General features: G+C 31.8%; 1 protein-coding gene across 1 annotated transcript; it reads left to right on the forward strand.

Annotated features, from left to right (window-relative positions):
* On the forward strand, window positions 9,224-11,099 carry LOC18605537 (cannabidiolic acid synthase-like 1). The gene has a single exon (XM_007038585.2). The coding sequence runs from the start codon at window positions 9,239-9,241 to the stop codon at window positions 10,862-10,864; it is 1,626 nt and encodes a 541-aa protein (XP_007038647.2). The 5' UTR covers window positions 9,224-9,238; the 3' UTR covers window positions 10,865-11,099.

The raw sequence follows: 14,333 nt of genomic DNA on the forward strand, positions 1-14,333 counted from the left end.
TTTTTACTAGAATAAAAGGTAAAGGGTTGGCCTTGTTGATGACTTGCTCGAAGAAATCTATAATTTTGACCTCTATATGTCCCAAGACTTTGGGAAAGATCACTAGCCCATAAATTCCCAAGGCCATCATAAGCTGTCTTTACTCGGTGTCCCGATGCTTCATGATATAACTACGTAGAAAACTCCATGAGATACATTCATTGTCCCCCTTTTTCCTTAGGTTTTGGTCAACTTCCGCCGGGATAATACCCATCATCTTGGCTAACTTTCGCCTGTGTCCGATCTTTTGTCCTCTCCAATATATCTTGTTCGGATTATCAAGATCGATTTGTAGGAAAGTCGAGTACTCTTCGATTGTGGGGACCATATCCACTTCATTAAACACGAAGCACCTGTACGACGATCCCAAAATTGCACAATGGCCTTCAACAACTGTTCATCAATTGGACTTTAAGTAGCCGGGCTATGTGGCTATATTTCTTATCGAAACTTGCTCAAGTGGTGGCCCTCCATCTATCCCATATGTCAAGCAAATCGGTGAAGTCATTCTGTTTAAAATCAATGTGGACCCTATCAGGTAGTGATGAGAAGTGATCTTTTGACAAGCAATCTCCCTCACTTTGTTGGGCATTCGCCATGTGCTGAGTCACTTCGTATATTCCATCGTAACTTGAGGATGGCCATGTTGACTCCATGTATGCAATTGGATCTACTCTGTCAATGGTTGTCAGGTGACAAATACTTTTCCTATATGCAAAATTATGATGCAAATATGCATATGACAAAAAGCTTAAGTTAGTACCGTAAACAAGAATTCCAAAAGATGAATAATTAATAACATGATACCTTTATTACTTCGTGGAGAAGAATTTAGGATAAGGGGATTATGAAAATTCTTTCATGTGTACCTAGTCAAAAGGTATATTATCACGGGTGAAGCTCTACCTAAGTAAAGGCAACTCTCGGTATTTTACATGCTGAGTTTGGGTTGAAAATGGAGCTAAAGGTTCTCAAATCGCTCCTTACTGTCGTCCACACGGACTAGTAAGGTATCCCGGTTCTCACCCATTACAAGCTTCAAACGGATTAGGTTCGATCTTAGTGGGAGTCTTCACTAGCCCATGCGAAGGTTATCACCTCACAAAAGCATAGCTACTTAACTCCCTTCTAATTAAAGACAAAGCTCGGGTGGAAGGCTTATGCATGAATGCAAGATGTGTAGTGTGTGAGAAAGAATATACTGACCTTGGACCAATAATTTCACACTCCCCTTATCCTAAATTTCCCGCAATTATTAAAAACAATGAAGTAATAATAGCAAAATAAATGAATGCATTAAACAAAAATATGCAAAATTGATGCTAGGGAAGACAACAAATTATTTAAGGCTTAAGATAACTTATGATTAATTAATAGTTTGACTCTCGATGTCCCTAATGGAGTCGCCATCTGTCGTAACGTGTGGGTTCGGGAACCCAACCGCTAGACGTCGACGAAAATAAAGTGGTTTAGGAGTCGCCACCAATCGTCTTGTATCTAGGTGCGATTGGACACCTATTAACCCGATTCTAATCAACAAAGTCCTAAATTAAGTTTAGAACGAGAACTGGTCCACATTTTCCAGAGAAAGGTTCGAGAGTGCGGTTACGCACGGAGAAGGGTTAGCACCTCTGTGACGCTCGTTCCACGAACGGTACCATTTAATCTTAAGTTATCCTATTGTACCTTAATCCTTGCTTATTAGTTAATTTTTTTATTATGTTAGTTGATTGAGTCTTTTATTTGGTTTCACGGATGCACATGATGCAATCGTAAAATGATGTTATGATTTATTCAATTTTAAATGATGGGGTCGACAATCTTTTATTGAAAAAATCATTCAAAGACCATCCCAACGCTTTGGTGAAGTTTCGAAATTTTCCTCACCTAGAGATATCCCTGGAAGAACTCGTCTCTACAAGCTCATCAAGGAAATCCCATCATCGGAACTCCCGCACCATTTGCAAGATAAATGTGGCATGCTATGACAGGATAAAATGATGATGTCTACATGCACGCGTTTATTGACTTAGGTGGTTCATAATTCATCCAATTATGTGTTTAATAATTTATCACCTTGTTTATATGTTTATTACTATTTGTTATTTTTTTATGGATTATTTATTTATTTATATATATATATATTGTTTTCTATTTAAATCCATATCCTTTAATTAACGTTATTGATTAATATTTTACTTGATTATATAGCTTATAAATAATTAATTAATTTTTAAACGATTAAATTACCTTTATTTAGTAATATTTATTTAAGCTAATTAACTAATTATATTAATTTAAATTCACATGCAACATTATATAAATTTTCTTTTATATATATTATTTTGACAACAATTATTTGATTTAACGGGTATTGAAGTTTAGAGTTCGGATTTATCCCGACGCTTCGGTGAAAATCAATCTCAAACTTCACTCCCAAAAAAATCTACTTAAAAGAGGCAACTATTTGCCCTTTTTAGGTAGTAGTATTCAAATAACATTTCCATTATATTAATTTTTTTTTTTTATGTTTGTATCATGAGTTATTTATTTTTTTTTTTTTGATTAAAATAAACATTCATATTATATATATAATTATATATAAATAACCTTTCCTAATATGGTTTAAATTATAACAAAAAAAATGTATTTTATTTAACAAAATGGGTTAGACCCAAAAGCAATTGAAACAAGCCCATATCAAAGAGAAGGATTATACCTTTTTAGGGTCAGTTTAGTCCAGCTCAATGGCCCACAGAAGCCGAAATCTGCTACACTCGATCTGCTTCCTGAGGCCCACAAGGCAGAATTCGAAACGCGTCGTTTGGTACCTGAGACACTACTCAATATGGCGTCGTTTAGCCTTGAACCTTTCAGTTCCCCGCTCCCTGAAATGGTGCTATTTGGTTCTCTTACACCTGGGTATAAAAACCCCTTTTTTGGCCTTTTCTATTATTTTCACCATCCCCTTTCTCTCTCTAGCCCAAATGCTCTCCCTTCTCTGTAGCTTCAAGCCACGGCCCCCCCTTTGACCGCTGGCCTTCACTCTCCCTTATGTCGGTGGCTTGCCTTTAACCGGTGGCCTAGGTGTTCTTCCCCTCTCTACCGGCGTTGATCTAGCCTTACTCCGCCGTCGGTGCCGTTCGGATCTTTTCTTTTCGCAGGTCGGTGGCAGTAAGATCAAACCAAAAGTCTTCTCTCTCTCTCCTTCGTTACCTTGCCGTCGGCCAGATCTCACTATCCCCTAAAATACCCAAATCAAAAATGCAACCCAAATCACCCTCCGCCTTTCCTCTTTTTTTTTTTATATCTTATGTATTTTTTGTTTTTTTGTTATTGATTGTGGTTAGGTAGTTGGCTGCTAGATCTTAGGATTTCGGATTTGATTTGGGGTTTTTTTTTTGTTGTTGTTGCTATTTGAAAAATAAAAAATTTCTAGTTGGATATAGACTTTTTTTTTTTGAAACGTTTTCTCTCTGATTTTTTTTTGGTTTGAAACTCTTTTTTTTTTTTAATCTCGGTTTTCTTGCCCCTCAAAATCCTCCCCCTGATCGGTTTGAAACCCCCCTTTTTAAGAATGGATTGTCCAAAAATTTGGACAATCTAGAGGTGAAAACATGCTCTTCTGAGCATCATTTCACAAGGCTCTGACAAACAGGAAGGGTTGGTAGCTGGAGATGACCACTCCTCCCCAAATCCGGCTACCTTTCAGGGGCATTAATGCCCTGTAATGATAAACTAGAGGAGGGGTTGAGCACACGCTCAGTCCCTTTCTGTTCATTCATCATCATTTTTTTATTTTTTTATTATTTTTATCTATATTTATTAATTTTTTTAAATTTTTGAGCTTTTTTTCTTTTTTCTTTTTATTCTTTGGAAGTAGGTGTCTACAATTACAATCTCCTACTAAGATATATATCTAAATTACATTATCTTTTTAATAAATCTTACATTATTATTTAAAAAATATTCACATATAGATGAATCTTAAAATATCTAAAATGTGGATAATATATCTATCATTTATCAAATTTACTTTAATTTGAATTGATTTAATGTAGTGTGATATGTCTACATTTCACACCAATTTGATATTTTATTTTACTTGGAAATATGGATATTTTTGTTTAAAATAGTCAATTATACTTTTGTTTGAAGTATAGAAGAGGAGAATTTTTTTTTTTACGTAGAGTATTAGCTAGAGTAGAAGAATTTGCTAGCCTAGAATCCTAGATACGCTCGGGCTAGGAACGATGTACAGAAAATCCATAATTCTAGTATTTTACTCAATTATGAGCTTAATATTTAAAATTAATGGAGTTTTTATTTTAAAAAAAGTATAAGAAAAAGAACAATAATGTCAATTAAAAAATTTAATTTATCAAATAAATGAATATTAGAAAAACAGAAAAAAAACCAAAATATTTCATAAATGATTGCAGAAGAAAACAAAAATATTTAATAATTTATTTTGCAATATCATTTCAAATAATTTAGCATTGTTCTTTCCTTACATCCACACTTGTGTCAATGATTCATCCTTTGTAATGCTTTAAAATTAAATAGTTCTAATCAAAAACAGTCTCTTACCTACGGCTCCCATCTGTATTAGAAATGTTCTAGATGCTCAGAGCACATTCCTTTGCATTAGGAAAAGAAGTAGTGATTATTATAATTTGCCTTTTTAGTTGCATCGGAAATGTCGTATATGCGAAGAGATAAGATGAATATCCTCTCAGCAATGTTATTATCTGTAGGCTGAATCGAAAGCATGACAATATAAGATACACTATCATATTTGTCAGCCTTAATTTGTATCTAACCACATACTGACTTGCTGCTGATAATAAATGGTTTATCAAAAGCACCAAATTTGAAGCCTAAACTGAAACGCACCTTACACTAGACAACTTTATCAAATAAAAGATTCTCAATTAAACAGTAAAAGTTAATTATGGAGAGTCGATTAATTAATCATCACATATTATTTGTCTGAAATTTTTGGTTACTTACATTTTAATTTGCCTTTTTACATTTATTATTTTGCATGCTTATTGCAGCGGGCACTGGGCAGGCTAATTAACCAAGAAAAAGAATGAAGGGAGGCACCATATTGTCTATCGCAATGTATATAGTATTTCTTTTGGGGACTAATTAAATTACTCACTAACTTACCAATTTTATGAAAAAGGCTTGTGGGGATCAGAGGCCTGCCGCCAGCCACCATCGTCCCTCGCTTGGCCCCTCCTATCCTATGTTTAACCCTTTTGATAGACATGGAAGGTCTTCATGGAGGGAGTAGAATTTACAGTTACACCAAAAAAATAGTATCAAGTATTTTCTATGTGAGCTGGAAATAAAGGAGAATGTGCACTGGGAGAAGGTTCGCTAAAGATTTGATAATTGCTTCATATAGCATGAGATTGTGATCAAAGATGGGATATAGTCTTAGCTCTTGATGAGGTGATATAGTCTAAAAAGGAATATATCTTTTAGGTGGTTTAACCCAATGTAGATTTATAAATTAAATAAGGCTAATAAAAATCTACAGACAAAATATTAATATTAATTAAGTTCTTAATTAATTTTTTTATAATTTTTTAAAGAATCTTACTAAATGTACTTTTGTTTTGAAAAATTTAAAATAAGTATAATTATAGAATAACAGTCAAAACAGAAAACAATTAGTGATCAAGACCACATCACACCAATGTGACGTATATGAAAAAAAAATTATATTTATTTTATCATAAAATCAAGCCATAAAACATACAAACAATAGAATCATCATGCATATCTAATAAATAATTTTTTAAAAAAAGATTAAAAATAATATGAAAAATAAGCAAGAAAGATATTATTAATAATAAAAGAAAAGAGTATTCTATACTTCAATGAAGTCTTCTCAGCCTAAAGATAACAATAGGTTAGGCCATTCAATCTGGTGTTCATCAATAATCTACGTCCCACAAGCTCTACCAAACAAAATTTGATTTTATAAAAGAATTTCTGATTGCCGAGTTGCTCCTCGGATGTAAGCTTCTACACATATCACATCTTTAAACACGGGCGGGGAGTATCGCATCACTATGGGCCGTGGTTCTCCAAAAATTTTAAATTTTTTATATATTATATATCTTTTAATGAGTTTTTAATATAATTTATATTAAATAATTAATATAAATAAAAAATAATAAAATAATTTCACAAACTCATTTACCTTTACTCTGATTTTTAAACTTTTCCCCCAACTCTTTTAAATTTCTCCACAGCTTTTTTCCTCTCTTTATTCTTCTCTTTCTCTTCTCTTTCGTTATTTCATTGTGAAATTACAAAAATATAAAGTTTTTTTTATCTTTTTTTAATTTATATTATTATTCTTATTTATATTTGTTTATTTTTTTCAAGTTTATTATATTTGGTCATATGTTCTAAGTTTTTATAAATTTTTTTCTTTAAATGTCTACAAATCATAAATCATATTTTTCTTTTTTTTTTGTTATGTAGATTTTATATTCAATGATTTGTCTTTAAAAAATTAAAAAAATATTATATAATTTTCAAATATAAGTTGTAGCATTGCATTATTGGTTGTTATTTAAAATTTCATCATAAAATAATTTTTTTATTAATCTTAATTATATAAGAGATTTTTTATATGTTTTACGTTTTATATTTAATTGAAAAAAATTATCTTTGAGTATTTATTTTTAAACAAACTTGATTATATAAAAAAAATTATTAATATTTTATATCATATTTAATTATTTATATTTTATGTGTTATTCATCTTCTTTTATGATTTCTCAACAAAAATTAGTTAACTCCATATTTTCTTTAGAGATGTTTATGATACGAATATTGCTTATATAAAAGTGTCTTTTCACTTGAAAAAATTAGCTGGCATGTTATGTTTCAATTAATTGATAATAAAAAGTAATAAAAATTATTAATTTATTATATTATTAAAAGAATTTGGATTTACCGCTTTTAATTAATAATTTTAGAGTTGACATTTGACTATCAGTGGATTGAAGTTTTCTGATCCGAAAGGCAGATGAGGAACAACAAACTCATGTGCTTGGTATCCTACTCCTATGGTCATAGCCCATAGGCTAATTGATTCATTTCTAGGCTTAATGGGCTCTGTGATATGGGTGGGCAGTCTGCTGCATAAAGCATGTTACTACAGTCAAGCTTACTACAAATCAACCAGTTTAAACCGGGCTAAAGGCAACAATCTCTGTGAGCTGGTTTTAAAATGTCAAATAATTAATCGTACAGTATCCCTAAATCCAATTAATTTGCAACTTGAATGGACTTGGAATTTAGATTAATTTAAACTTAGAACTATTTAGACGATCTACGATAACCTAAGCAAAATCCACTTAAAATCTGAATTAACCTCATGAACTTCAAATCTCTAGCAAAATCAATCTTAAAAAATCCGAACAATTTGCTCAAATCACACTTAAACTTCAAACAATTTCTTTTCTGATCACTTTCAGAACATTATGCTTTCCAATCATATGCGTTTCACATAATAGCAAACACTTGATTGCCAACAAAGAAAATGAGAAGTGGTTAGGAGACTTAAGGGTTAATGGCTCACAAAATATTGTTCAATGGAAGATTTGGTCAATAGATAGCATACATAATTTATATAAAATTTTTAATAGATACAAGCCTTAATTAATAGGTTTATATTTAATACATTGACAATGTATAATTTCTATACACAAGGCATAAGATCATACCATCTCATTAAAAAATAAATTCAAAATTTTAAACAATTTAAAAATGAATATTATTAAATTTTTTTAAAAAATAAAAAAAGATAAATAATTTTTTTTATCTCTCTAACTCTCTCTTATTCAATCTCTTCCTCTTCTTCCCTCAACAACAATAGATTCAAAATCGTAATTTTTTTTTGAAAAGTAAAATTCTAAATTCTTAATTTTGATTCTTCAAAGTAATATTTATTATGTCTTATTCTTAATTTAATTCTTAATATTTATTTCACTTTTTTATTTGAAATTACTTTAAAAAAATGATAACATAATAAGGTAAAATCTTTGATTTGTTCAGCAATGGCTGATTTGCCTTGGAGTAAGTAGAATGAAATGAATAAAGCAATTGGAAAAGGTGGAAAGCAAAACATCAACTCTAAAGGAATATAAATACAGCAGGTCTCAATCTGCATAGCAACGTGCAATCACAAAAAATCTATAGAAGCCAGGCTTTCCTCAATACCTAGCAAGTCCATATATTCTTGGTTCGTTGGAAATTAAACGGGACGAAACAAAAATCTACCAAGTACAACCTCTTTTAGATCTATGAACAGATAAATCCAAAAAACAACCCTAAACAAAAATTTGTAAACAAAAATCTTTTTTTTTTCTTTGCCGCATGAGTCCCACAACATTATCACGTTGAAACTACAAAATGATATCTTTACAGCGTGAGTTTCAAAGGTGTTCGAGAAAAGTCTTTTTGTTCATCAAATTATAGTGATAAATAAATGTTCACAATATATAAAAAATGGTAGACTAAGAAGATGATTGAAATAAATATTATCTTTAAAAATTAAAATTAAGATTTTAGAGTTTTGAAATTATAACAGGAGAAGAAGAACAAGAGAAGAAGAGATTGAGTGAAATGGAGTTGAATAAAAAAATTATTTTTAATTTTTAAAAAATAATAATATTTATTTTTAAACCTCTTAAAATTTTAAATTTATTTTTTAGTGAAATGGCACCATTTGATGTTTTAATAATGTATAAAAGTTATGTACTATCAATGCATTAAAAATAAATTTTGATATAATTCTTGTTCATTGTCAGCAGAAAAAGTTGTCATGAAAGTCGAGTTTTATAATTTTTTTTTCAAATTTATATTAAGAATTAGCTTCAGGTCAAAAAGGCTCTATTAAGTCTTCACCTAATCCTTCAAAAGAAAAAAACAAAATAAAGTCATTCCCAAAGGTTCACGTCTCTTTTCACCTCCCCTGCAAGCAATCTCTTTGCAGTACAAATAAAGGATAGGCTTGATTAAGTCGTCACCTAATCCTTCAAAAGAAAAATATAAAAGGTCAACCCCAAAGGTTCACGTCTCTTTTCACCTCCTATGCAAGCAATCTCTTTGCAGTATAAATAAAGGAACTCAATAAACTCATATGCACAAAATTAGCTTTAGAAAAATGAAGTCTCCCCACCTTTTAGTATATCTATTTCTTTTCGCTGCTCTCTTCTCATTGTCATGGGCAACTTCGGCTCATACTCATGAGCGTTTTCTTCATTGTCTTTCCCTTCGTTCCGAGAACTCCTCTTTCATTTCTAAAATCATCTATACACAACATAATTCTTCCTATTCCTCTATTTTGGAGTTTTCTATGCATAATCTCAGGTTCTCCACGCCATCTACCGCCAAACCTCAAGTCATTATAACACCATTTCATACATCCCATATTCAAGCAACAATTTACTGTTCAAAAAAACATGAACTCCAAATTAGAACTCGAAGTGGTGGTCATGATTTTGAAGGCCTTTCTTATGTCTCTGAAGTTCCATTTGTCATAATTGATCTGATTAATTTTCGATCAGTTGACATTGATGTGGAAAACAAAATTGCATGGGTTCAATCTGGTGCAGTTCTTGGTGAGCTATATTACAGAATTGCTGAAAAAAGTAAAACTCTTGCCTTCCCAGCTGGTATTTGTCACACTGTAGGTGTTGGTGGATATTTTAGTGGAGGAGGTTATGGCTTATTATTTCGAAAATACGGTCTTGCCGTTGATAACATAATTGATGCTCAATTCATTGACGTTAATGGACGAATTCTTGACAGAAAAGCCATGGGAGAAGATTTGTTTTGGGCCATTCGAGGAGGTGGAGGGGGTAGCTTTGGCATTGTTATCGCATGGAAATTAAAGCTGGTTCCGGTTCCAGCAACTGTGACTGTTTTCACCATTAGCAGAACATCAGAACAAAATGCGATCAAACTTGTCCACCGTTGGCAATATGTTGCACACAAGCTTCCCGACGGAACATTCTCCTTGGTTGGCTTAAGTAGTGTGAATTCTAGTCAAGATGGGAAAAAGACGATTTTAGCTTCCTTTAGGTTATTCTTTCTCGGTGGCGTTGATGAGCTTGTTCCATTGATGCAAGAGAGATTTCCAGAGCTTGGACTAGTAAAGGAAGATTGCACTGAAATGAGTTGGCTTGAATCTATTCTCTACTTCGGTCAAATTCAAAATAAATCCTTGGATATTTTGCTTGATAGGACTTTCCAAAGTCCTCTCATTAGTCCAGCCTTCAAAGCAAAATCTGACTATGTAAAGGAACCTGTTCCTGAAATTGCGTTAGAAGGGCTATGGTCAAAGCTTTTTGAGGAAGAAGCAAAATCTGCCGGTATAGTTTTTGTGGCTTATGGGGGGATAATGGATGAGATTCCAGAGACTGCAACTCCATTTCCGCATAGAGCTGGCAACTTATACAAAATCTTATATACCGTAGGTTGGCAAAAAGAAGACAACAAAAATTCCCAGAAGTACATAAGTTGGATTAGGAGAGTTTACAGCTATACGAGCTCCTTTGTTTCACAATCACCACGAGAGGCATACATCAATTATAGAGATCTTGACATTGGAATTAACAGTAAAGGCAACACCAGTTATGCACAAGCAAGTATTTGGGGTTATAAATATTTTAGGAATAACTTTGATAAGTTATTGCGGGTGAAGACAATGATTGATCCAGAAAATTTCTTTAGACACGAACAAAGTATCCCTCCGCTTTTGTCCGTGCGGAAGAAGACAGGAAATTAGAGTATATATAACCTTGGTGGACACTGTTACTCATAAAGCACACAATAAATGATTTTTATGGAAATCATAGTGCTAGACAAAATGTTTGATTAGTTCTTTGTTACCGTTTCTGGCTGGCATAATGCATGAGTGGTATGCATAGCCTAATAAATAACATACCATTAATTACCTTTGGTTGAAACAAGGTAATGTGTGTTGACAATAATAAATTTTAGCCTTCTTTCTCCAGATTTCATTGTTGGATACAATAATTTTTAGCTTCTAACCCTTGTCTGTTCTAAAAGATTCAGAATAGTGTAATGCAGCACATTTTTTCTAATTTGTTGTGCCAAAAAATTCTCTGGCTTTTTCAAAGACTTCACGGAAAAGTTATCTAATGTTGAATCAATATCTTCCAAAGAACAGAAAGGGACATGTCTCCTCTTGTGTTCATATAGGCTATTCAATGTTCCTACACATCAAAGACCTTTGTTATAGGAATTTAGAATATCCTCTTACTCACTATTCGTTTGTGCTAGAGTTCAAAATTTCAGACACAAAGCTATTTAGTCATTGAAATTAACATCAAGTTTACGAAATTAATTAATATATTTAGTTAATATAAAATAAAAGTTTATACATACATTTTTGAAGCTTTTTAATGTAGCAATAGTTTTTATGTCAAATACCCACATCAACAGTGCCTTGTCAATATGTCATGTACCCATGTTATTATGTCAGCAAAAATGTGCCACCTCAACGCTAACATCACCTGATTTAAAGGTTAAATTAAATGCCGTTAAAGAAGGTATTAAATTAGAGTAATTTTTAAAATCGATGAATTAAATTACTTTAAATTAAAGTACAAATACTAAATTGAAAAAAATATATGAATACAAAAACCTTTTGGATATTTTGACCATTAATTAATCATCACATATTATTTGTCTGAAATTGTTAGTTACTTACATTTTAATTTGACTTTTTGCATTTATTATTTTGAATACTTATTGCAGTGGGCAGGCTAATTAACCAAGAAAAAAAATGGAGGCACCATATTGCCTTTTCGCAGTGTATTTAATATTTGTTTTGGGGAGTAATTAAAGTACTCACTAACATACTAATTTTATGAAAAAAGTTTGTGGGGATCAGGGGCCCTTACGGCAGCCGCCATCCTCTTTGGCCTCGCCCCTCCTATCCTACGTTTAACCCTTTTGATAGACATGGAAGGTCTTCATGGAGACTGGAGGGAGTAGTATTTACAGTTACACCAAAAAAATAGTACCAAGTATTTTCTATGTGAGCTGGAAATAAAAGAGAATGTGCGCTGGAAGAAGGTTCGCTAAAGATTTGATAATTGATTCGTATAACATGAGATTGTGATCAAAGATGGGATATAATGTTAGTATTATATACTTGAAAGGAAGTGTCATCATTTTGTCACGCCTCAACTTAAATAGTGGCCACGTTTGAAGTGGCCTTTTGCAGGTTTTGCTTCTCCATGTTTTGACAGGTGGAGTCTTGAGAAAGGAGTTGGGGATTAAGTTGGGGGCTCACATGTGATGGGTTGCGATTAGAGGAGTTTTATAGTTGAGGTGTAGAGGTTAGAAAAGAGTAGGGATAAAGTGGAAAGAAAAAGAAAGATAAGATAAAAAATTTTGAAAAAAAAATTGGGTGAAAAATTCAGATTTGATGAAAAAGGGAATGGGTAAAAAAAAAAGAGATGGAGATCTATATGAGAGAAAGGTAAGTCTGGGTTGAGAGGAAGATGTGGGAGGAAAAAATAGAAAAAAAAAAGGAAAAATTGAGAAAAACGAATGGGTGGTTTTTTAATTGAGATTTGATTTTTTGTAGTTTTTCTTTCTTTTTTATTTTTTGTTATTATTTTTTTAATATTTAATTTTTTATTGATTGCATTTATAATTTTATCTTTTTTTATAACTTTTTTTCTTACGATGCAGGAAATAACAAAAAAAAATCCTAATAATGCATTATATAGATCTGTTAGTAATAGTATTACTTATACATGATAGCATTGTGAAAGATCAAATAAGTTCAAATTTGATGAACAAGTTCATTTTAAATAAGTTTAATACGTCATCACAATATCTTTTAATTTTTAAAAATTTATCTTTACACATTACAATGTAATTTGTAAATGATATTTTGATTATCTTTTGTTTTTAACGATTATCCTTATTAATGTAAATTAATTTCATATCTTATTTATATATAAAAAAATTGTACCCAACGTGTAGCATGGGCTACACTCTAGTAGTCTAAAAAGGAATATATCTTTTTGGTGGTTTAACCCAATGTAAATTTATAAATTAAATAAAGCTGATAAAAATCTACACTTATTTTTAAAGACAAAATATTAGTATTAATTAAGTTTTTAATTAATTTTCTTTGATTATTGGTTCTTTTCTTTTAGAAATCCTGCTAAATATACATTTTTTTCAAAAAAATTTAAAGTAAGTAGAATCAAAGAATAATAGTCAAAACAAAAAACAACTAGTAATCGAGACAACATCACATCCACTTGATGTGTATGAAAATTATATTGTCATAAAATCAAGCCATAAAACATACAAGCAATAGAATCATCACCCATAAAAAGTTTAGCACCAAACTGGTGGAAGACTTCTCTTGGCATAGAAAGTTAGTTTTGGAGAGGGCATTGCCCTTGACAACAAGCAAAAGAATGTTGGGAAAAAAGCCTTTGGCAGCAATGACGAAAGAAAATATCCCCTGATAAAAATACGGGCTACAAAAGATCCTAAAAAAATTACCAAAAACCTAATTTTAACAACTAAAACACATAAGTAATTTTAAAAGTAAAAACCCCAAAGTCACAACATGTAGTTAGTCCCAAGCAGTCCAACCTTAACCTCATTAACTACTAAGGATCACAAGAAGCTTCATAACCCTTCTCGAACCTTCAACGTTCCACTGTATTAAAAATAATAGAGCCTTACCAATTCCTACAAACTAGCTCAACAACAAACCAAAGCCACGATCAGGGTTTAATTGAAAAAATTACAAAGTTGACAACAAGGAGAAAAAACCCCATTGACCTCGATAACTAATCACAGATATGAATGGAAAAGAAATCCCCCATCAACTTATCATGATTGTAGCACTCAAGGTTCATCAATTAAACACCAAGGTGCCATCGTAGCCTTGTCACCCACACCACACCTCAAAACTAGTGAAAACCCTTTCTTTACCCACCCACAAAGTCCTTCAAGCAAGAGATCAAGAACGAAAACAATCCCACACCACATGAAAATTTTACAAGCAAAGTCCCTTTCCTTGAAAACCCCCACCACAATGACCCACAAACATCCCAAGTCTCAAAACCTTTTTCACTTGAAACTATCTCCACCCTCAAAAAAAGAGACAAGAAAAAAAAAAACATCAACCTTATGCAAATATGTCCTAACCACCCACCTCCCCTTTCCCTTATTAATTTATGAACCCAAAACAA

This window comes from Theobroma cacao, chromosome 3 (genome assembly GCF_000208745.1).
Source record: "Theobroma cacao cultivar B97-61/B2 chromosome 3, Criollo_cocoa_genome_V2, whole genome shotgun sequence".
Classification (NCBI taxonomy): domain Eukaryota; kingdom Viridiplantae; phylum Streptophyta; class Magnoliopsida; order Malvales; family Malvaceae; genus Theobroma; species Theobroma cacao.

Bases quoted from the DNA above. Each gene is read 5' to 3' on its own strand.
- LOC18605537 (XM_007038585.2), top strand. From the start codon at position 9,239: ATGAAGTCTCCCCACCTTTTAGTATATCTATTTCTTTTCGCTGCTCTC.